This window comes from Triticum aestivum, chromosome 2B (genome assembly GCF_018294505.1).
Source record: "Triticum aestivum cultivar Chinese Spring chromosome 2B, IWGSC CS RefSeq v2.1, whole genome shotgun sequence".
Classification (NCBI taxonomy): domain Eukaryota; kingdom Viridiplantae; phylum Streptophyta; class Magnoliopsida; order Poales; family Poaceae; genus Triticum; species Triticum aestivum.
In genome coordinates this window covers 15691376-15713881 of record NC_057798.1, presented here as the reverse complement: position 1 = coordinate 15713881, position 22506 = coordinate 15691376, and the positions used below count along the sequence as shown (strand labels likewise).

General features: G+C 44.5%; 2 protein-coding genes across 2 annotated transcripts; both read right to left on the bottom strand.

Moving 5' to 3' along the window:
• Positions 1 to 1931: 1931 nt before the first annotated feature.
• LOC123039979 (uncharacterized) lies at positions 1932 to 8184 on the bottom strand. The gene is made up of 2 exons (XM_044462948.1): positions 7982 to 8184; positions 1932 to 4423 (listed from the first exon to the last, which is right to left on the bottom strand). The coding sequence occupies exon 2, from the start codon at positions 4391 to 4393 to the stop codon at positions 2276 to 2278; it is 2118 nt and encodes a 705-aa protein (XP_044318883.1). The 5' UTR covers positions 4394 to 4423; positions 7982 to 8184; the 3' UTR covers positions 1932 to 2275.
• Positions 8185 to 20779: 12595 nt separating this feature from the next.
• LOC123038762 (disease resistance protein RGA2-like) lies at positions 20780 to 22291 on the bottom strand. The gene has a single exon (XM_044462243.1). It carries the CDS (start codon positions 22277 to 22279, stop codon positions 20780 to 20782), a length of 1500 nt encoding a protein of 499 aa, XP_044318178.1. The 5' UTR covers positions 22280 to 22291.
• Positions 22292 to 22506: the final 215 nt, after the last annotated feature.

The following is a 22506-nucleotide window of genomic DNA, read 5'->3' as shown; positions in this document are numbered from 1 at the left end:
TAAACTAGTGTGCTAGACATCTCTATGGAGAACCATTATGTTTGAAGATTGTTTCAAGAATTTGTGCAGAAGTAATTTTACAAAATTTGCGTGATCTACTCTCCAGATGAATAATCACTACTAAAGATATGTTCATCACAAACGGTTAAAGATGCTCATCCCATATGTCACCAGTCACCACCAGCATGTCGCTCATGTGAAGGTCATCACATTTCGACCTACCTTTACAATTTTGTTTTGCTTCCCTTGCTTTTCTCTGGTCACCTATGTCGCATTCAAGATAATGGTCTCCTTCTGCAGCTATCGAGGTGGCGCCAACCGATCGACTGTGTGCCAGCTCGATGTGTTGTTACCCTCGCCCTCTTTTTTTATTTCCTGTGCTCCTACTTGATCATGTAACTGCAATACCGTTATCCTGGAAGACCGACACTAAGACTGAAAAGATGGCATCAAAACATACCTTGAGACTAAAAGCAAGACTTATTCATCTCTGTTCTCAGATTCAGCCTTTCTCATTCGCAAAAAAAAAAAAAAGATTCAGCCTTTCTCAGTTTTACGATTAATTTTCAGCAGCGGTGCAGTCTACGTACCTTCAGAAATCTCCAGGAATGGAATTTCAACTTCCCCCCAAGTGCAATAGCAAGATAGAACCCTTGTACATAAGCCCCATCTCCTTGGCAAAATTTGGCATGACCCTTTGCTAGACCCAGTTAATCCAAGTCCACTGTATTCGCCGAAACTCAATGTCACTGCAGCAGAATAATTAGTAATTAGAACTGCTGGCTGTGTTTCCTCACTGACAAAAGAGCGTGCTACTGTAGTGTCCCATATCTAGCACACATGTGACGTTAAAGTGTCTCAGACAATTGAATCCATAACCTGGTAGCCACCACTCAACCAAAAATATTGAAGATAAACAGTTGCACATTTCCAAGAAAAGTTCACTCAACCAAAAATATCTTCAGCAAGTTGTGTTTACTCATTGGTTTATTATATGGTCTAGAAGTCCTGTTACCCGGACAAAAAAAGTCCAGACAAAAGGGCTAAAATATTAGCCCCGCACCTCTGAAACTGATAATAGCATATAAATATGATTTCTGCAAGCCCTTCAGTGCTCTGTCCTGCAAGATGAGAGCAGCACCAATGCGCTTTAAGTTCAGAGAGCTAACAATTTTCTTCAGAAAAAAAATAGCCAGTTTTCTTGAGCTGAAACAATATGCGCACTAGGCCATCAGAAGAGGTTCTTCTGAAAGTTTTTTGTGAAGCAACTAAAAGTGAAAAACAGAGGCAGATGAGCAGAGCCCACTACGGTGCTGTACTACCAAACAAACCTCTAGATCCTTCTGATGTTGCTAGGAATGCGGTTGGCCAGTGTGTTTTTCCAGGCCAGGCTAGATCCAGGTCTGCCGCTGGTGTTCTACATAAAGCCGGAGAACGGCCATCGGCGGAGAGGACCGGGTCCGCCGCTGCCGAGCTTCCTCGCATGCGCCCCTCTGCTGCAACGAAATAAAAGGGATTTCAAGCAAGCAAGCTATGAGATACACATAGTGATAACATGTACCCTGTTGAGTAGAATTAGTAATCAAGGATGCTCAACTAACATGCAGATACACTGAGCACAGCTCAAGCCTCCACAGCTGCATCTATTTGGGCCTACATATATAATTCTGATCACAGACCATTGTCAAAGAAAACAAAACAAAAATATATACTGCCTGTGAGTGCATAATCCCTGTCCCCCCTACCAAACCATGACCCAAAATCAATGGCAGGGTGATTTCTGCTGCTGTGAGTGCACTATCGATGACTGTTGTGATCTCCAGTTTCTTTCATGCTGTACTTTCACCCTGTTAACACCAGCATGCAACAGCTTAATTAATACATACAGGAGAGCAATGAATCACACAACTGATATGTAGATACTAGTGCCCACAGCTCGGACCTAGGGACCTGAATCCATTTTTGAACTTCTTCATAGTTTTGGTCGCGGATCATCGCTCCGTCAAAAACCCTGTACAGATACCCAACACAATTTGTTCACTGAATCATTGCTCCTAACTAAGACGCTGATGGGCGTTTTGTGCTCCAAAGTATTCTCCATAAGAAGACACAAACAAGGTAACAACTAAAGTTGGATGCTGAATTGAAGAGAGAGATGCTTACAAGATACATACTACAAAAAGTGAAAATATTTCTGGAGCACAGAACACATCAGTAGAGTGAAACTACGCATGGTCCTGGCCCTTTATTGTGCCTTCTTTGTCGATTCACCGAATTATACATGGCTTCCCTCCTTGTTTGGGTCTTCTTTTAAATAGCGGAGGTGTTCCAAAATAAGCCACACGATGGTCATGAGCTCACCACCGGTGCTAAGCTTCTTGGCATGTGACTCCCTAATGCACCGGTTGGCTGCGTAGGCTAGGAAGTCGATCCACAGATCTAGCAGCAGACGCACCTTATCATCTACTACCTCACTCTCAAGTATTAGAACAGCAATACGGCGTGCATACAAGAGTCGAGGAGTTTCAGAGCCAGAGCCTGCATGTCCCTTCGGTAACTCCAGTATGACGTCAGCGAGCTTCTTCTCAAGCCCAGAAGATTCCAATACCCTGTGATGATGCAATCCGAGCAATTTCTTGAGCACAGTCCACAAGTTGTCGCCCAGAGAGCCGACAAGATTATAGTCATCGCATATCTTGTCCAGATTGTTGCAGGTTTGCTTGTACAGCCAATTTTGAGGAAGGCCTGGTAGCATGTAGGGGCTGTTCACGAGGAGGAACATCATGTAGTTGGACAGTGCCCTGACTATCTGCGCACTGCTATCAGCTGCAAAATGTCCCTTTTCCTTTTCCACCCTTGCGAGGATCAAATCGGTGGCAATGTGCCAGCAGATGATGCTCTCATGGAATTCAACTCCGTGATACTTTTCCAATTCCTTGTACAGCTCATGGTACACTCTGTTATCCAGTGCTGCTTCACCCCATTTATGCCTGAGCACGCCCATTGTGTTTATATCATCTTGTGACCACCTGCCCACCTTCTGTGCACACTTCATGACATTCTTCGGGACAACGACAGTGCACGAGTAGTACCTCCTATCCCACCACTCACCGAGTCCAAGCACCATGAACAGATTTTCGAGTCGGCGACTCATAGGATCCACCTGTCCAGCACGAAACCGCAACATGTTATGCTGACCTATGATGCCTGACCACCTCCTTGAGCCTCCTGTCATAATCATCTTGCCAGGCCAGGACCTGCGAAGAGAAAGAAGTGTGCGCCGTAACCGATACCATCTTCCGGTGCACAGAGATGAATGCCGGAGCCAATCCAATCGTGTGGCGCACAAGAAGCCAAGCGCCCAGCTCGACCCTAGTGCACCGAGGAGCGATTTCGTCTCTAGGACCAAGGCACCACCCAACAAGGTGTACGTGATGGCAATGTCAACTCGGCTGTAACCATCTTTGTTGCTCAACCTGAACAACATGAGTGAGGCAATGACAGTGAGCGGCGAGATGGTACGGATGCAGTAGCCAAACCAAGAGTGGATCACGTTTGCCTTGGTGTACAGAATATCATACATGAGGGAGAGTTCCATCTCCATCACCCTCCACATTTTCTCATGGTCATTCTTAAGTTCCTGGATTGTTACCTTACTCGGGGTACCTGCGACATCTATCTCGACCACTGAATCAACTATCCCACGCTTGCAAATATGAAAAAGAGAATGAGCACGCTGTAGGATGAGCTCGTCTGGCAAGTCGTTGTACCATTCTTGATAAAAATATTGGTCACGTCTTGGTACCTTGAGAGAGCTCTTTGATTTGGTTTCTTCTTTGCTTGTCATCAGAGAGCTCTTTGTTTTGCTTTTTTCTTTTGTTGCCTTGATTGAGCTCTGAAGAATGCTGAAGTTGGCCGCCCGGAGTGCCCATGTCCTCTCCCCATACTTTGCAACACCAATAACGAGTATCAAGATGGCAGCCAGTGTGAGCAAGATCCCGCTGCCGGCGATGTACTTATAGAGGACATATCCGGCTCCCGCAACCTGCACCGCAAGGATCAGCAAGTGACGCTTCCAAAGCTTGCTATCCTCGAGGGCATAGGCGGTGATGTTGTCCGGGCCACCAAGGTGCAGCAGGAGGAATGGCGCCCACAAGGCAATGAGCTGGTGGTCTTGCGGTGTGTTGCTGCTGTATAGGAGCTGGCCGGCAGCATATATCGCGGTCATGTCCGACAGCTGGTATGCCAGCCAGAGGGGAACCCTCAGCATAGCTGAGCTACTACGCCGACGTACATTGGCGAAGAGATGGAGGATGACCTGGAAGGCGAGGCTCAAGAGAACCCCGATCTGGCTCCCCCAGTTAATCCAGAAGTCCAACGGCCCTTCAGCCATTATTAAAGGCCTGATGCAGAAATGCAACAACTGTAGATATATACGTAAAATCAGTAATGACAAAAAAACATGGTAAGGTCAAAGTCTAATTGCATAACATTGAGCTAGGACATGGCAAAGAAGCACGGAATGACACCACCCAACTCTAAAAACGTGATCACCGGCACTGCAGGGCATGACACTAATACCTTAGAGTAACCACATGGAGCAATTCGTACACTGTCAAGTGAATATACATGTAATTCTTGTTTTTCTTCCATGCAAACCAACAAGGTGTGTCAACTATCTGTCCACTTTCAAACACAAATTTAGGAATGCAGATAATGGTGAAGAATTGCATCAGATTGGGTGCACAAAAATACAGTCTCAAACATATGCATACGTCATTATCATTGTATTGATAAATGACTAGAGAGTTGAGACCATGAGAGTAATATACAAGCTGTATTCGATCAACCAACAATACTATATGCCAATCTACCAATAGAAGTATAATCCTTGACCAATGTGGTAGCAGGTTGAGACGACCATCTTCAACAACACAAATTCGACGGGTTATGTCCAATGCAAAACTCGGAGGTTAAATAAGGCAACTCATAGCAATATATTAATTTAATACCTAAATGATAGGAAATGAATTCATAAAAAAGTCATAACTTTGAAACTAACAATATGATGTATTATGTTCCATGTATCAAAAAGTTCAAAGAATGTTAAATACAAATTTATCTGTAAAGTACTACGCAGGGTGTCGTAACTTAGTATTTCAAGAAATAGAAAATATAAACATTGCTGGCACATCAATGTGTATTTGCGCATACCGAAGTTAAAAGAAGTTGTAGTCTAAATAAGTGAAAATGATGAATAATGTTCACTGGGGTTCAAACTTCATAGTTGCCAAACGGGGAGTACCATTACTGCATGTGCACTGGTCACGAATTCGCAAGATCACGATGCATCTATCCTGGAGGTGACATCCCTGACAGAACTGTCACATAAATGGGAGAGGTCGTTGATGGTCGAGGTGATACGGAAACATGCGAAGATGGCAAACAATGCTACCATCAAGGCGACCAATATTGTGGCCTCCATCGTGGAGGAATAGTCCGTCGAGGACCTCTGGTGAGCGATGCGCAATGGTGGAGGGTGTGGTCACTATTGTATTAGAGGAGCATGCAAATCTATAGGGACTTTTTTAGAATTTAAGTTTTCTTTGGTCCTTGTTTTCTTTTGCTCCTAGGCAGGTGTCTTGTGTCAAAGTTTCATGTAGAGTGTAATTTTTCTTGTTTGTTTAATCATATTGGCTTCAAAATACGTTCATGGACTGAATGAAATGTGTTAATGGTCCGGATGGAGATTAGTGGGCTAAAGACATATTGAATAACACGAGTAGGTGCAAAACCTTAATTGGTTCGATTACTACACGGGCTGCCATGTCATATCCACATTGTCTACCATGATTTTTGAATCTATGACACTCCTAGACTGCCATAAATGCACGGGTGTGTACGGGCGAACATGTCTAGATCTGGTGTGACAACCAAGAAAAATCATAGATGTTTCAATACGTGATAGTTTGAAATTTTTGACACTGGGTTAATCAATGACGTGATATACATGATGTGTTTTGGATTTGTCATGGATGCCCTTCTATGACTGTTTTGTAGTGATCTATGATGGCATGCCAACATCATGTATCATCACCCAATTTCGGCAGTACATTTGAGATGAAGTTGAGCTGTGGGCACGCGGTTAAAGTTCTATACGCTGGTGTGAAATGTGGATGGGGTTATAGTAGGGAGCATGTATGAGTTGGGGCTGGATGCTTTTGGGGGGGTGGGGGGGGGGGCATTAACAGGGGCCCTACTAGAGCAATATTTTGGCCTCGTTCTCCCAAAAGCCATGTGGGGCCATGGGAGATTCTCTAACCCCTACTGCCTAGTGTTGAGGTTTTCCATGTTTGTAAATTTAATGTGTGTGTGTGTGTGTGTTTGTGTGTGTGTGTGTGAGAGAGAGAGAGAGAGAGAGAGAGAGAGAGATCGTCACTTCATTCTTTCGAAAAAGATTTCCTTTCACAAAAGTAAGGAATGGGCAACTCTCTTCAATCTCACCACGTGGCCGTGACATGAGATAGTATCTTCCATACCAGAGTGTATGTAGTTGTATCATGTAGTACATTTAGTTCCTTTATGAGACTACTTTATGTGTATAAATATGAATGCGTTTTTAGTACACCCTTCATTTTTATATACAAGGCCACAAACTTAAATTACAGGTACCAAGGTAAAATTTAATACTTCCTCAATTCCTTTATACAAGGCCACTACGGAAAATATGTTTTGCATCTATACAAGGCCTCTAACAGTAACTGAGGCAAAAACTAATGATGTTTCCTCGTACTACCAACTTGTTTAATATTTGCATGCATGTAGTCAGAGTGAAACTGTGCTACTTCCTTCTCGTTCCTTCCTTGCATGCATGCGGCGTATTAATAATCCTGGTTAAGGAAAAGAAAAGCGGGCTTGCAAAGCAGTCATTAAGTTTTACCTTGGTACCTGTAATTTGAGTTTGTGACCTTGTATAAGGGAATGGAGGGAGTACATTTTTTGTAACCTAATTTTTTTATCGTTTACTGAGATCATTAATACACCGAATGCATTCAACAAAATTGAACGGAAGAAGTAGTTGAGGGTCATTATGAATGCATGCATACAAATATTGAACAAATTGTTAGTACGAGGAAAAATCATTAATTTTTGCCTCGTTTACTGTAGGTGACCTTGTATAGATGAAAAGTGTATATTCCATAGTGGCCTCTTATAAGTAAATGGAGGGAGTATACTATTTATAAGATATCCAAGGCAAACTATGTGGAAAAAACTTACAAGTAGTTTTGACATCTTTTTCAATTAGATAAAACAAAATAGGTGACTAAGATCCGGACACCAGCAACCAAAAAAGTCATAAAGCCGCTAGTACTATATAGGTGGTTTTAGATATATGCTCACATGGCGAGTACACTACATATTCCTAATTACTACCTCTGTCCTGGTTTATAAGCCCCCTTTGTAATTTTGTGCCAAATTTGAAGTAAAAATTCAAGTAATAAAATGTTAATGCATGCTAACAAAAATTATATCGTTGGATTCGTATTTGAACCTAGTTTTCAGTGATATAATTTTTTATGACATTCATGAATATTTTGCTAGTTAAATTTACGGTCAAAATTTTGAATAAAATACAATGAGGACTAATAATTCAGGACGGAGGTAGTATGCTAGATGCTCCCTACAAGATTCTAGGTAACCCATACCAAATGTGTGTGTGTGTGTGTGTGTGTGTGTGTGTTTGTGTGTGTGTGTGTGGGGGGGGGGGGGGTTAACAAAAGCCAGTTGTGGAAAACAACTTTACATGTGGGCTACACATGATAAATAAAGTAAGGTGTTATATTATGGGACATATAGAGTAGATAGTATACAACCCGCCAAATGTTAATGCATGATGAACAAAATAAATTAAAAAGATGTGCTGGCTAATGCGAGCGGATGCCAAATTGATCGACAATGACAAGAAAAATAGTGAGCTTACATTGACTTGATTGAACCAGCAAGAAGATCAACCGCAAAGCGCCCCTGAATCCTGCTAAGCTTCCGAGCTGTATCACCAGCAGGCAGCAGCTACGCTGAAGGAAAAGCGTAGCTAGAGAGTGTTGCGGAGGCATATATGCATGCTTGCCGTTGTGTTCAAGACTCCAAGTCGAAGCTATCTATAACACATGAGCTCCATCGCGCGTCCAACAACAGCCTAAAGAAAGCATAGCTGTGTGCTATGTGTACACACTGCCGGCATGCATGCATGTTACCTTGTTTGTACTCCCTCCGTTCTTAAATATTTGTCTTTCTAGAGACTTCAAATGGACTACCATATACGGATGTATATAAACATATTTTAGAGTGTGGATTCACTCATTTTGCTCCGTATGTAGTCCCTTATTGAAATCTTTAGAAAGACAAATATTTAGAAACAGAAAGAGCATGTACGTGAATGGTTGCATCGATCTTGTGTACACTCACTCACCGTTAACGTTAGGTAACGGAGACAAGCTAAATTTGGAAGGAGGTGAGTAGCCAAGTAGCTAGGTTGGTGGCTTGTCAATTGGTGGAGTACTATAAATTTGGAACGACGCCCATTATTCCATTAATTATAAGCATGCGAGTAGGTTGGTACGTAGCATGTAGGTTGGTGGAGTACATATATATAGGTATGTTGTCGATCTCACGCATGTATGCTGCCTAGCTAGCCACTTGAATATATGCTAAATTGATTTCCATTTGTGGTCATCATAGCGCCGCCATTTGTGTTCATCATAGTGCCGCTACATATATGCATATCGATGATTTATTTAGTAATCTATATGCTCTTAAGCTGGCTGTAATGAAGTGTATCATATACTAGTATCATGCATATGATACTACTGTATGATATTACCTCCTTAATGCTTAGTATCATATATTAGTATCATGTACTCCATCCGTTCCTAAATGTAAATTTTTTAGACATTTCAAATACACTACAACATACGGATGTATGTAGATATATTTTAGAATGTAGATTCACTCATTTTGCTCCGTATGTAGTCACTTATTGGAATCTCTAAAAAGACATATATTTGGGAACGGAGGGAGTAGTACTTTATTTATTGTCATGCATGACACATAGTAGCATATCATTTATTATGATACGGTGTCATGATATGATACTCAACTCTTTCTTCATTTAATTCTATGACACCTCATCAAAATTGCCTAGTTGGCATGCATGACACTAGCTATGATACTACCATTACAACCAACCTTATATTTATTTATAGAGCAGCTAGAGAGTGTTTGTGTTAAAGACTTGAAGCATATATATATATATATATATATATATATATATATATATATATATATATATATATATATATATATATATATATATATATGACAAATGTTTCCTACAAGCAGTGGTAGTTATCAACACTTGCGTTTTGTATGTTGTATGTAGTATCTATCGAAACCGAGAGTATGCACGTGTAGTATGTAGTATATAACAATAATTAGGTAGTATATATACTAATTTTTAGATAGTACGTACCATGTTTTGAGTAAACTCTTTTTTACGTACAAATGTGTATGTATTTCATAAATATAACAAAAATTATGGGCTCATATGCAATTTTTTCATGTAACTTGCTTTGAAATATCTTAGATATAATATATGAACATATTTAAAATAATAAAATAGTATATATAGTACCACATGGTAGTATATGAGATATGTGGGGTAACTACCACCGGGTGGTAGGATGGATTTTCCATATATATATATATATATATATATATATATAGGCTTGCTAAAATGTGGCTGCGCGCATTCTACCTTATCCTACGCTCCGGCCACTTCAACCGAGCCAACCTACGCGCTAATTAGGCCGGCGCGCTAACCAGGTCGAAGGGCGCGGGCAACGTGGGAAAAGGTTGATCGTAACGCTTACGACCATAACTGTTGGTGGCGTTTTGCTGGCCTCCTCCTAGACAAAAATATAGTAATGGATTACCATCGCCCTGGTGTCTCTTTACCATCGCCCATTTAGGGTCAGTGCCGGTAAAAAACTAATGCCCATTACTATATATACTTAATCTATTACTGGCAATTTTTATGGATGAAACCATCGTTCGATGTCTTAGTGCACACTCTTATGGTAAAAAATCGTAGCTCTATTACTATCTATAGTCTTAATCTACTATTGGCAATGATTAGGGATGCAACCTTCATATTTAGCTGCCGGTAAAAAACCTAGGTCCATTACTATCTACACTTAATCTATTACTGGCAATGTTTAGGAATGAAATCATCATGTCTCAGAGCCGCCGGCAAAAACCTAGGTCCATTACTATCTACACTTAATCTATTACTGGCAATGTTTAGAAAAGAAATCATGATGTCTTAGAGCCGGTAAAAAACATAGGTCCATTACCATCTATACTTACTTTATTACTGGCAATGAAAACTGACGCAAGATCATCGCGTAACGGAGCAACACATGGTAATATAAATAAACATATTACTTTATTTTGCACATGCCTTTACCCACCAAATCTGCCTTCTCAGCGACCCGCGCACCCGCCCGTGATTAGTAGCAGCAGCCGGCGTAGCGGAGCAACACATGGTAACAGAAATAAAGCTTGTTACTTTATTTTGCACATATAGTTACCCTTAAAATCTGGCCTTGTGAGCGACCTGCGTGCCCCGCGCGGTGATTAGGAGCAGCGGCCGGCGCGTAGATTAACTAAAAATGCCACATGTGAGATTACGCCAGGACGTGCCGTCACCGAAATATAGAGCCCGCGTGCGTGCATGTTACCTTGTTTGTACGTACGTGAATGGTTGCATCTTGTGTACACTCACTCACCGTTAGCGTTAGGTAACGGAGACAAGCTAAATTTGGAACAAGGTGAGTAGCCAAGTAGCTAGGTTGGTGGCTTGTCAATTGGTACTATAAATTTGGAACCACGCCTATTATTCCATTAATTATAAGCATGCAAGTAGGTTGGTATGTAGCATGTCAGTTCTACAGTAATACGTTTGGAACAAGGGGATAAGTACACATGTATAGTTATGTGGTCGTTCTCAGGCATGCATGTTGGCTAGCTAGCCCTTGCATATATGCGTGATTGATTTCCATTTGTGGTCATGATAGTGCCGCCATTCGTGGGCATCATAGTGCCGCTACATATATGCATATCAATGATTTATGTAGTGATTTAGATGCTCTTATATTTCTTTACAAAGGGAGTAGAAGGGAGGCTAAAAGACGAGCCCGTCAATGTCTGGACAAAATTCCATTGTTGAGTCTCTGCACATCTGAGCTAATTAAAGTGATTATACACGAGTTATCAAAAACACATTAGTAAATGTCAGTGGACTGACTTTCAAATTTGGGGTCAGTCTATTTTGAAAGTTCGCCAGAGGGAAGGAAGGAGAAGGAAGGAGCTCTCCGGAGAGCTACCCCATTATTTATCTTAGAGTTTAGGGTGGGGGCGATTGTGGGGCCTCGCCGGAGAAAAAACAAACACGGGCGGGGCTAGAGGGATGGCCAAGGACAGCGGCAAGACTATCGGTTGGGAGTGATTCCGGGGAGGATGGGCCGGCAAAGCTCTGCGGTAGCGCCGCCAGCCGCGGGTGGTGGTTGCACGCGGTTCGGTCGGCGGCCCGTGCGACGGCCTTGTGAAGAAGAAGAAGCCGTAGGAAGAAGAAGGGCTGCCCACTGTTTGATCTGCATCCAATGGCCAAAAACGATCAACTAGCCTAAATTTGAAAACCAGGCAATTGACGTGTAGTCATTCCTTACCAAAAAATCTTTTTGACGAAAAACAGCATTGTGCTGATTTCATTCATTAAGATAGGATGAGACACCCCAAGAAATACAGGTCAAGGTTCAGGACGGCTGAAGGCCAGAAAGGGGAAGGAAAAGCTATACAAATGTACACTAGAAAAAGAAAGAAAGAAAGAAAGAAATTATCTCGCGCCTGTCCATTGTGCTCCTTTGAATCCAGCGATTCTCCAAGAATTCAGCTCATTGATAATGTTCTCAGCGACCTTCAGGAAATGGTTTGCCTTGTTGTTGAATATGCGGCTGTTTCTTTCTTTCCAAACCTTACCAAAAAATAATTAAACAATTTGTGTCCGTCTGCCACCTACAGCGGCCTCGCCACCCCAGTTATCCCTAACACACCAGTTGTGCTAGTTACGATCGAAGGCGCCGGCGGCTGGTTGTTTCGTTTGTGCATGTGCTAGTTACCTACTCCCTCTGTTTCAAAATATGTGACTAAACTTTGTATTAACTTAGTATAAAATTGAGTCATATATTTTGGAACGGAGGGAATAGCTACGTACGTGAGGAATCGATCCACCAGCTAGTCTGCCTGCTTGCTCCTTTTGTACGTATGCATCATCTGATGGAATCAATTGGCTAGCTAGTGTCGCTAGCGGCTGTTGCTTACGAAGTCGTCTCGACGGAAAGTACTCGTCGAGTCGGGCCGTTAGCCAACAATTGGTATCTATAGCTTTGGTATATTGGCGTAATTCTCGGAAAGCAGTCGAAGGATTATGTCGAACACAGACAAGGAGATCGTGACGGCGGCAGCGGGAGCACCGATGCCGATGGTGGGGGATCACAATTCTCCCGTCTGGATCGAGAGGACTACGCACTGTGGACGATGAACATGGAGGTTGCGATGGAGGTAGCTGAGTACTGGGAAGCCGTCGACCCCGGCGGCGCCGAGTACGCGAAGGGCGCAGCGAAGTACCAGAAGGATCGTCAGGCGTTAACGGCGATCTACTCCGCCATGCCGAAGGATGTGCTGCAACACCTTGTCGGAAAGAATTCGGCAAAGGAGGCACGGGAGACCATCAAGATCCTGCATCAGGGTCATGACCGTGTCAAGGAAGCACACCTTCAATCCCTGATGAGAAGCTACGAGTGCCTGAAGATGGATGAAAGTGAGACGGTAGATCAGTTTGCGCCTGTCTCAAGACTCTCGTTAACAGCATACGCAGCTATGGTTCAACCCTAGAAGAAGTTGCGATCGTACGACCATTTTTGTGCGCCGCGCCGGCACGGTATATCCAGATCGTCACTTCGATCGAGCAATGTCTTCACCTGAAAACTCTCACGGTTGAGGATCTCGTCGGAAGGTTCAAGGCCCATGATGAGAGAATTCGTCTCAGCTTCGGCGAAGCGGAGGGGAGTGAGCACCTGATGCTGACAAAGGCGCAATGGATTGCTCTGTCGAAAGAAAAGCAAAGTGGATCTATGAGCAGTGGCAAGAAGAAGGGGAGGGGTAAGCAGCACTCGGCGAGAAAGAACTTTGCCGAGTCGGACGACGAGGATGCGCCTGCACCACCGAGGAGGAAGTTTGACATCAAAAAAGTGAGGTGCTATAAGTGTGGCCTCCTCGGTCACTTCAAGACTAACTGCGATGAAGCACCAAGCAGCGGGCGCTCATGGCCGATGAAGGAGACGACGGGGATGTGATACTAATGTGCGAGCTAGTGAACGAGGAGGATCCAAATGATCACGATCAGCTGGACACAGGTCCAGTGAGTGCATACGTGTCAGTAGAATCAGGCGAAGTTGTGGCACCAGAAGACCAAGACCCAAGGCGTGACCGTGGATTGCGCCAGCAAACCCAGACGATGTTGTGGTGCCAGAAGACCATGACACAAGGTATTACAGTGTGGTCGCGCTAGAAGCAGGCGTAGACGTGACGCCAGAAGACCATGACGCTAGGCGAGACGGTGTGGTCGCGCCAGAAGCTGGCGGGCACGTGGCGCCAGAAGTCCACGACTTACAGCGTCTCAGTGTGGTCGTACTAGAGAATGACCAAGATACGCGGCAAGTTGAAGTTGGATCAGACGAGCGTGGCGTGATGGAAGACAGTACAGACGTCACGAATCATGGTGGATCCGATGTGGCGAGTCAAGAAGGTAGAGGCATTGCTGGCATCGCAACGAGCGGCAAGCTAGCCAGTTCGAGCGAGCAGACGGCCGAGACGAGGCACGCCACGAACGCGGCTGGTACAGCTCTACTGACTAGCATGTGCATCCCAGCGAACATGACGGTTGATGGTGGCCCATCTAGCAGTCCGTCTGCAGCATATTTCTCAAAAGGGAAGCAAGGTCACGTCACAGAAAGGCTAGAAGGCCATGCACATGAAGAATTATCAGCTTCTTTGACTGGTTCGTGTGAGAAATATGCAGCAAATTCGGGAAAGTCCGGGTCGCCCGAAAATGGAACTTTGGCACGTCCAGAAGCAAGTGTGTCATCTTCAATAGCACACGAACAACGCGTGTTGGTTATCTCTTCAGAGGAAGCGCTTCAAATAAATTCAATGAAGATGAAAAGTAAAGGACAACGATGTTTGCACATTGAGGAACCAGAAAATTTTCAAGACGCAAAGACGGAAGAGTGTTGGCGTCATGCTATGGATGGAGAGTTGGGGTCGATCCGAGACAACAAATTATGGGAACTCGTCGATCTTCCCAACGGATATAATGCCATGAAGCTTAAGTGGGTGTACAAAGTCAAGAAAGATGACGAAGGAAACTTGGTGAAGCACAAAGCAAGGCTCGTGGCTAAACCAAACATACAAGGGCAAGATGTGGACTTCGAAGAAGTGTTCGCTCCAGTTGACAAGATGAACTCGGTGAGGCTACTTATAGCTCTCGCGGCTCAAGAATCTTGTAAGTTACATCACATGGATCTGAACTCCGCGTTTTTGACTGGGGAGTTGGAAGAAGAAGTATATGTGAAGCAACCATTAGGGTACATCAAAGAAGGAGAAGAACACAAGGTATTGAAGCTACACAAGGTGTTGTACGGGCTACCACAAGCTCCTTGGGCATGGAAAATCAAGCTTGACAGTACATTGTGAAAGCACAAGTGCTCCCTGGATGATTTTGGTAATCTATGTCAATATATCTCTTGTTGGACTAATACCTTTACCTAGTATGTTTCAGATAAATTCAACAATGAAGTGGCATGGACTAGAGGATGTGAAACCCCTTCAAGATGCTAAGGACAAAGAATTGACTCAAGCTCAAAGCACAAGACTCTACATTTTCTATTTTGGTGATCCAATATCACATTGAGTCTATAGGAAAAGTCAATACTATAAAGAAGGGATGAGACATTGTTTAATGAGGTTCTTGCTCAAGGTGCTTAGTGATATGCTCCAAAGCTCTCAACCACTTTCTTACAACCACATATTTCCCAAACCAAAAGTCAAACTCGGCCCCACCGATTCTTTCTAATCGGCGCCATCGAGTTCACTTGACATAGCCGCTGCCACAAACTCTAGTCTTTCCGGTCTCACCGATAGGGATCTCGGTCTCACCGAGATGGGATTGTAATCTCTCTGTATGTATCCATTATAAAAATCGGTCCCATCGAGTTTGTGTAATCGGTCCTACCGAGATTACAATGCAAACTCTCTGTTCATCTTCGTAACAGTTCGGTCTAACCGAGATGAGCGAATCGGTCCCACCGAGTTTGCCTGACCAACTCTTTGGTTAGCTTATTACCAAAATCGGTCCCACCGAGTTTGTGTAATCGGTCTCACCGAGATTATGTTATGCCCTAATCCTAACCAGATCGGTCCAACCGAGTTGACATGTCGGTCCCACTGAAAATCCTAACGGTCACATTATTTGCTAAATCGCTCCGACCGAGTTTCGGGATTCGGTCCCACCGAGATTGATAAGTTGTGTGTAACGGTTAGATTTTGTGTGGAGGCTATATACCCCTCCACCCATTCTTCATTCGTTGAGAGAGCCATTAGAACATGCCTACACTTTCAACATACATTTTCTGAGAGAGAACCACCTACACTTGTGTTGAGGTCAAGATATTCCATTCCTACCATATGAATCTTGATCTCTAGCCTTCCCTAAGTTGCTTTCCACTCAAATCTTCTTTCCACTAAATCCAAATCTTGTGAGAGAGAGTTGAGTGTTGTGGAGACTATCATTTGAAGAACAAGAGCAAGGAGTTCATCAACAATACACCATTTGTTACTTCTTAGAGAGTGGTATCTTCTAGATTGGCTAGGTGTCACTTGGGAGCCTCCGACAAGATTGTGGAGTTGAACCAAGGAGTTTGTAAGGGCAAGGAGATCGCCTACTTCATGAAGATCTACCCTAGTGAGGCAAGTCCTTCGTGGGCGACGGTCATGGTGGGATAGACAAGGTTGCTTCTTCATGGACCCTTCGTGGGTGGAGCCCTTCGTGGACTCGCGCAGCCATTACCCTTCGTGGGTTGAAGTCTTCATCAACGTGGATATACGATAGCACCACCTATCGGAACCACGGCTCAAAAATCTCCGTGTCTCCAAATTGCGTTTGCACACTCCAATCCCATCCCTTTACATTCTTTCAAGTTGCATGCTTTACTTTCCGCTGCTCATATACTCTTTGCATGCTTGCTTGATATGTATCGTGATTGTTAAACTTGTGCCAAAACTCCACTTCAACTTAAAAAAATTAAAAACTGCAACTTTTCTTGCTTAGTGTCTAATCACCCCCACCCCTCTAGACACCTCTTCTCGATCCTTTCACATTGATTTCTTTTGGATTTGAGAAAGCCCCACTGGAGCATGCAATGTACAAGCGAGGTAAAGGCAATGATCGTCAGTTAGTGGGCATCTATGTGGATGATCTATTGATAACTGGAGCAGACGAAGAGGTGATTGCAAACTTCAAGCTACAAATGAAGGAGCTGTTCAAGATGACTGATATAGGCCTCTTGAGTTGCTACTTTGGGATCGAGGTACAACAAAAGCCGGAGGGGGTCACATTATGCCAGGAGGCATATGCAAAGAAGATACTTGAAAGCTGTGGCATGAAAGATTGCAATCCAAGTCATGTTCCTATGAAGCCTCGTCTTGTTCTAAGCAAGAAGAGTGAAGCACCCGCGGTTGATGCAACGGAGTATAGAAGTGTGACCCGAAAAGCTGAGGTATCTCATGAATACAAGACTGGACTTGGCCTATTTCGTTGGCATAGTGAGTCACTTCACGGAAGCACCCACGACGGAACATTGGGCAGCAGTGGAAAATATACTCAGGTACATCAAAGGGACAACAAATTTCGGTTGTGTCTGTTTGAGAGAGAAGAAGAATGAGATGCTGGAGCTACTTGGCTACAGTGATAGCAACATGGCAGGAGATGTGGACGACCGTAAAAGTAACTCGGGCGTGGCATATTTCTTGGGCGGAAGCATAGTGAGTTGGCTATCACAAAAGCAAAAGGCGGTCGCATTATCATCTCGTGAAGCGGAGTATATTGCAGCTACAACCGCGATGTGTCGAGGCATGTGCCTAGGAAGTCTACTCGGTGACCTCACTGGTAAGGAATCGAAACAAGTGGTGCTCAATGTTAACGACAAGTCTACAATCTCTATGTGGAAGAATCTAGTGTGTCATCATGGTAGATGGAAACACATTGATACGGGGTATCGGTACCTAAGGGAGTGCGTTGAAGAAAGCAAGATTGACGTCAACTATGTTTGCACTGATGACCAGCTTGCAGATATCCTAACCAAGTCTTCGAGACGACATAAGTTCATGAAGATGTGGCGAAGGATCGGTGTTCAAGCTGTGAAGTGAGGACATCGTGTTTAGTGGGGGAGTAGGAAGCCCCTCATTGACCATCTCTGTCTCAGGCGACTCGACCATGTACTGTTGAGAGGTACTCAGGGCAGGGTCACAGTCCCCAATCACTTCCACCACCTGATGACAATTTTTAACCACATCAGAGTAAGTTTTCTTGGGGCAGTCCAGGTTACAAATCACAGATTTCTCACTATAGGAGCTTATTTTTTCCTGCTCCATCTCCCGAGCCATGGTTTCATTGAGAAATGCGGTATGCAGCGAGTCATCAGATTCCACGCTCTTTTGCGACTCCCAGATGGGGTCTGCCTTCCCTCCCTGGGCAGTGAAAGGAGATTTTTTAGAAGACTCAGCAGGAGGATTATTTTGTTTACTTCCAGCCTTCCAGGGGTCGATAGGGGATGATTTTTTCCATAGGCATTGCTATCAGGTTTAGTAGGTGCTTGAACAGCTCTTTTTTCTCTGTTAGGATCTTTCACCAAGATTTGTTCCACCTCATAAAATAAATCATGAAAGTAGTCTCCCAGTATAGCTTCAACGATCATAGGAACCTCAGCCACATTTCTGCAACCAAGCCTCTCCCGAACAGAGGTCGGGCGATGCAAAGTAGCAGCATCAATCTCCAAGGAGACCCCAACTAGTGATGCCACATATGCCAAGTTTCTTTCACTTCTCTTATCCAGGGGACATTGCTGTTTTTAACCCACGCCATCTCCATCATTCCTTTCGCCCTAACTGCAGATGACCACGGTGTGGCATGGATAACAGCACATCTGGTCTTAAGCGTCACTCTCCCTACATAGCAAATCTGAGCTACTGCCTTCGGGTTAGGGAATCTGACCACAAAGACCCCCGACCCTATAGCATGAGCCAAACATCGCCAATCAGTGGCCAGGTAAGCTGATAAATCTAACTCCATCTGACGAGTAGATGTTTCCGCTTCCACAATGGTAACCACAATATTATTAGCCCTAGTTTTTTGTTGGTTGGCTGAACAGAATCATGAATGTACTAAAATCCCTACCCCTTTGATTGAAACGCACACATCGGTGCAATGCATTCCCATGGCAAGAACTCCACACAAACAGATGCAAGATTCCCTAATTTTCTGCATCTCTCGTAGTAGGCTTGCGGACAGCGAACAACGGAATGCTCATGGGATTTACAGATAGGACACGTATCTGCTATTTTGGTAGGGGGCACCTGAGCAGGGATTTGCTTCCCCTGTGGACGATCTAGTGGAGGAGTCGGCTGCCTCCCAGTGGTGTTGCCGCCCGAACCAGACGACGCCTTGGCCTTCTGCACCCAGAAACCACCACCTTGGATCTCCCTGCGGTTGGTCGCCGCCGCTTCGTCCCAACGCGTGGTGTCTTCCGCCGATGCGATGTTGGATGATGTTGAGATGTCGTAGATGTCGCCGTCTTCACGCCTCCACGAGAACATGCTCCGATCGCCTCCCCGGCCGTTGCCGCGGCCAGCCTACCGCCCCCTCCACGGTCCATGCGGCCAACGCCGCCTCCACCGCGTCACTCTCCACGGTGGCCGCGCCCCGCGTCGTTCAACATGGGAGAAGAAGCCACCACGACCGCGAACGAATGAGGATCTCCGCCTACCTTGCCCTCCCACCACTCGAAGGAATCTGGAGCTCTGGATCTAGGGTTTTTCGCCACCGCCCAGAAATGGGAGAAGGAGATCTCTATGTCAAGGGTCGGTGTGGGGGGGATTTATATCAGTGTCGTGCCCCGGGAGGGTGGGTGGATTGCCCCCACGTGTCGCGCATCCGCCATTGGTGGGCTCGGGGTATTGAGCAAGGAGATCATTTGTTATAGCCTGGCAATACTATATTTGGAAGGAAAAGGCGAGTTAGGTGGATAAATACAGTCTGAGGCATGTGCCTACTTGTGAATTTTTCTCATGTTTTTATTTATTGTTGAGACCATGCAGTGTACAAGCTGCATTCAATCAACCAACAATACTATACTCCCATAGCATGTGATGGCGACCTGGAGCAGGAGGGTAGCTGCAATGGGAAATTGGGATTTGGGGATTTCACCCTGGCGAGAGGCGCTGAACACTGGGTCCCATGAAGAAGATCAGTGTAAATTATGGATTTATGACAATGATTTACTACTCCCTCTCATCCATTTTAGTTGTCGCTTAAACAAATGTATCTAGACCTATTTCAATGCTAGATACATCTGTTTGAGCGACAAGTAAACATGGATTGGAGGAAGTACTACTAAGCTCGTTAGACAGGCGAAAATAAGTGGGCATACATACAGTCAATAATAGAAGTGCATATATACAAGTGCAGTAAAATGTGACAAAGTGGTGATACCTGGCTGTAACAGCAGCACTAGTACCGAAGTCCAAGCAGGAAGTAGCAGCAGAGAGAGAAGTGTCTAGCTGGTGCTTAAATACCAGAATTCCAAATTGGAACAGTATGTCCATTTTTGAGCCTCCAACCATACTAAATTAAAAGTATGACACCGTGCATGTGTGCCAAGTGCAGAGCTTTTTTGTCAGGATCCGAACCTGAAACCTGAAGAATCAACAGTTAACTCTGAAGAACGGAAGACACAGCTCATTTTGTTACAGCGCCGAGTACAACTTACGAATTCGCGCAGCTACGCTCCTGCATCCGATGACCACCTGCCTCCTAACCATCAGTCTTAACTTTTCGACAACAGCCTAACTGCACAATAGCATTACTTTCACCATTTTCTTTTACCTCCGGTTGTAAGCTTAATGGTGTGATGTGGATGCAGACTTGATTTCAAACTTTGTGGCCATCTGCGGTCTATTTTGTCAAAAAGTAAAAATAAACAAACAATGCATTGACCGTCGATATCAGGATAACCTTCAGTATTATCAGGATATCTTCGCCTCGTCCTGTGGTATCATGGAAATTGGAAAAGATTAGGTGGACAAGTGGAAACAGTCTAAGAAACTTGCATGGCTTCTCACTGGTCAGTACACATGATAAAAAAAAGATAGAGGTACCTGGCTAATATCACCAACCCAAAGAAACTTCCCAAACTTCTGACCCATACAGTTTGCCTAATTGCTTATTAATTACAGTTGGAATGTAAAAAATAACAGTGAAATTTGTACTATTTCAGAGTTGTCCAAAAGAAGAGAAAATGGTATTTCAGAAAGAAGAAAATGGTACTAATCAGCCGCTACTCTTCTGAAAACGCTTGTTACTTGTGACCATGAGATGTGGCTTCTGTACCTCACAGTGAACGATGTAGCTGTAGTGAGGCGGCAGGTGGGATGTCCATGCATGGACCTTGAATTTCCCTCGAAGCCTCACACTTCCAAAGAGAAGATCTTGCGCGCTCATCATCCTGAGAGCTTCATGTCCAGTTCCAGCAGAACATGTCTTGTAGTCAAGAAACAACACGACACATTCGGAAGAACTTTTGTTCACCCTCCTGAGATATGTTGGCTCCGCCATCTGCCAAGGAAGAGTGAAACGATCCCCATACACTGAGATGTTTGTCGTCTTCAAATTCCTGAGGGCTGCAAGGGCCATGCTCCAGAAATGGGGGTTAAAATTTGCTTTCAGTATTCCACTGATGATGTTTGCAGACATGAAGCACCCACTCGTCAAATTGGCCATCTCCATGGCCATTGATGCGAGCTTCGGGTGGTCCTCTGCTCTCGTGCTCCCAAACGAACGCACCTTGAAGAAGTACCAGTATGCTTCTTGAGTTAAGAACTGTAACCTGAGGGGTTCTGTGGTTCCAAATCTTGCGATCTTGTCGGAGCGGCTCACAATTATCATCTTACTTCCGCTCGTGATGCGACTTTTCGCAGCTGAATACAGCCTCTTCCATACAGGCTCCTCAATATCCAGAAGTAGCTCACTGATGATCAATGTTCTTCCACCGCCCATCCCACGGTTTTGATGCTTGATTCGACCTCCATCTCTTAGAGTCTCTACACTTGCATCTTTAAGATCATCTCCACTGAAAAACAAAATTTGAGAGAAGTGGTCGCGGACCCTTTCATCGTTGCACACATGCTCGATCAGGGTGCTCTTTCCAACTTTCCTGGGACCGATGATTGGCAAGACAGCCAGATGACCAGGATCGCCATGAGCAGTCTCTGCTTGCAACAGGAAGTTCATCACAAGTCCCATCTCCATTTGGCGTCCGAGCATGCATTTGTCCAGCAACAGATACATGTTGTAGGGTTGACGGTGCAGACGTGGGTAACTGTTTAGAAATATGATGAACTCACTCACATCTTCAATGGTGTTACGCAAGCTGCCAATAAGTTGCTCCAGCAGCTCAGCTTGTGCTGCACCTTCACTGTTGCCACTGCAGAAACATACACGCTTTGCAGGGTTGAACTTAGATGGGGCAAAAGAGTAATCTTTTGTCCTGTAATCTTCATGTGCTCGGCAACTGAAGATATCAATGGTGTAATGCCCCCTGTACATCTCCTGTCTCAGTATGCTGAGTTGCTGCAGCATGGCCTGGTTTGTGATGAGCCGGTCATCTGCCTCCTCGACGATGACATGAAGCCGCAGTAGCAGCCGTTGCAGGCTGTGCAGCCTCTCCTCCTCGGTTGTCTCCGCTGACCACTGCTTCAGGTATTTGTCCACCAGGAAAGATATGGATCTACTGGCAAGCTCACCCATAGCAGCAGAAAATATTACCTCCATGTGTGTGTGTGTGTGTGTTTGAGAGCCCGCTCGCTTTACATATATCTGAAACTGGGTGAACTGCCAAAGCTGGGTGAAGCTATATATATCTGAAACTTTTCAGAGGATTGGCCCAAGGACACTATGATTCTTCATCTTATTTCTCCGTTGAAGCCGTGTTTTTCTGTTCTTTGATCAAAGAGTTGAATATGAGATTGTATAAACCGAAAGAAGACATGTGTCTTATC

Bases quoted from the DNA above. Each gene is read 5' to 3' on its own strand.
- LOC123039979 (XM_044462948.1), bottom strand. From the start codon at position 4,393: ATGGCTGAAGGGCCGTTGGACTTCTGGATTAACTGGGGGAGCCAGATC.
- LOC123038762 (XM_044462243.1), bottom strand. From the start codon at position 22,279: ATGGAGGTAATATTTTCTGCTGCTATGGGTGAGCTTGCCAGTAGATCC.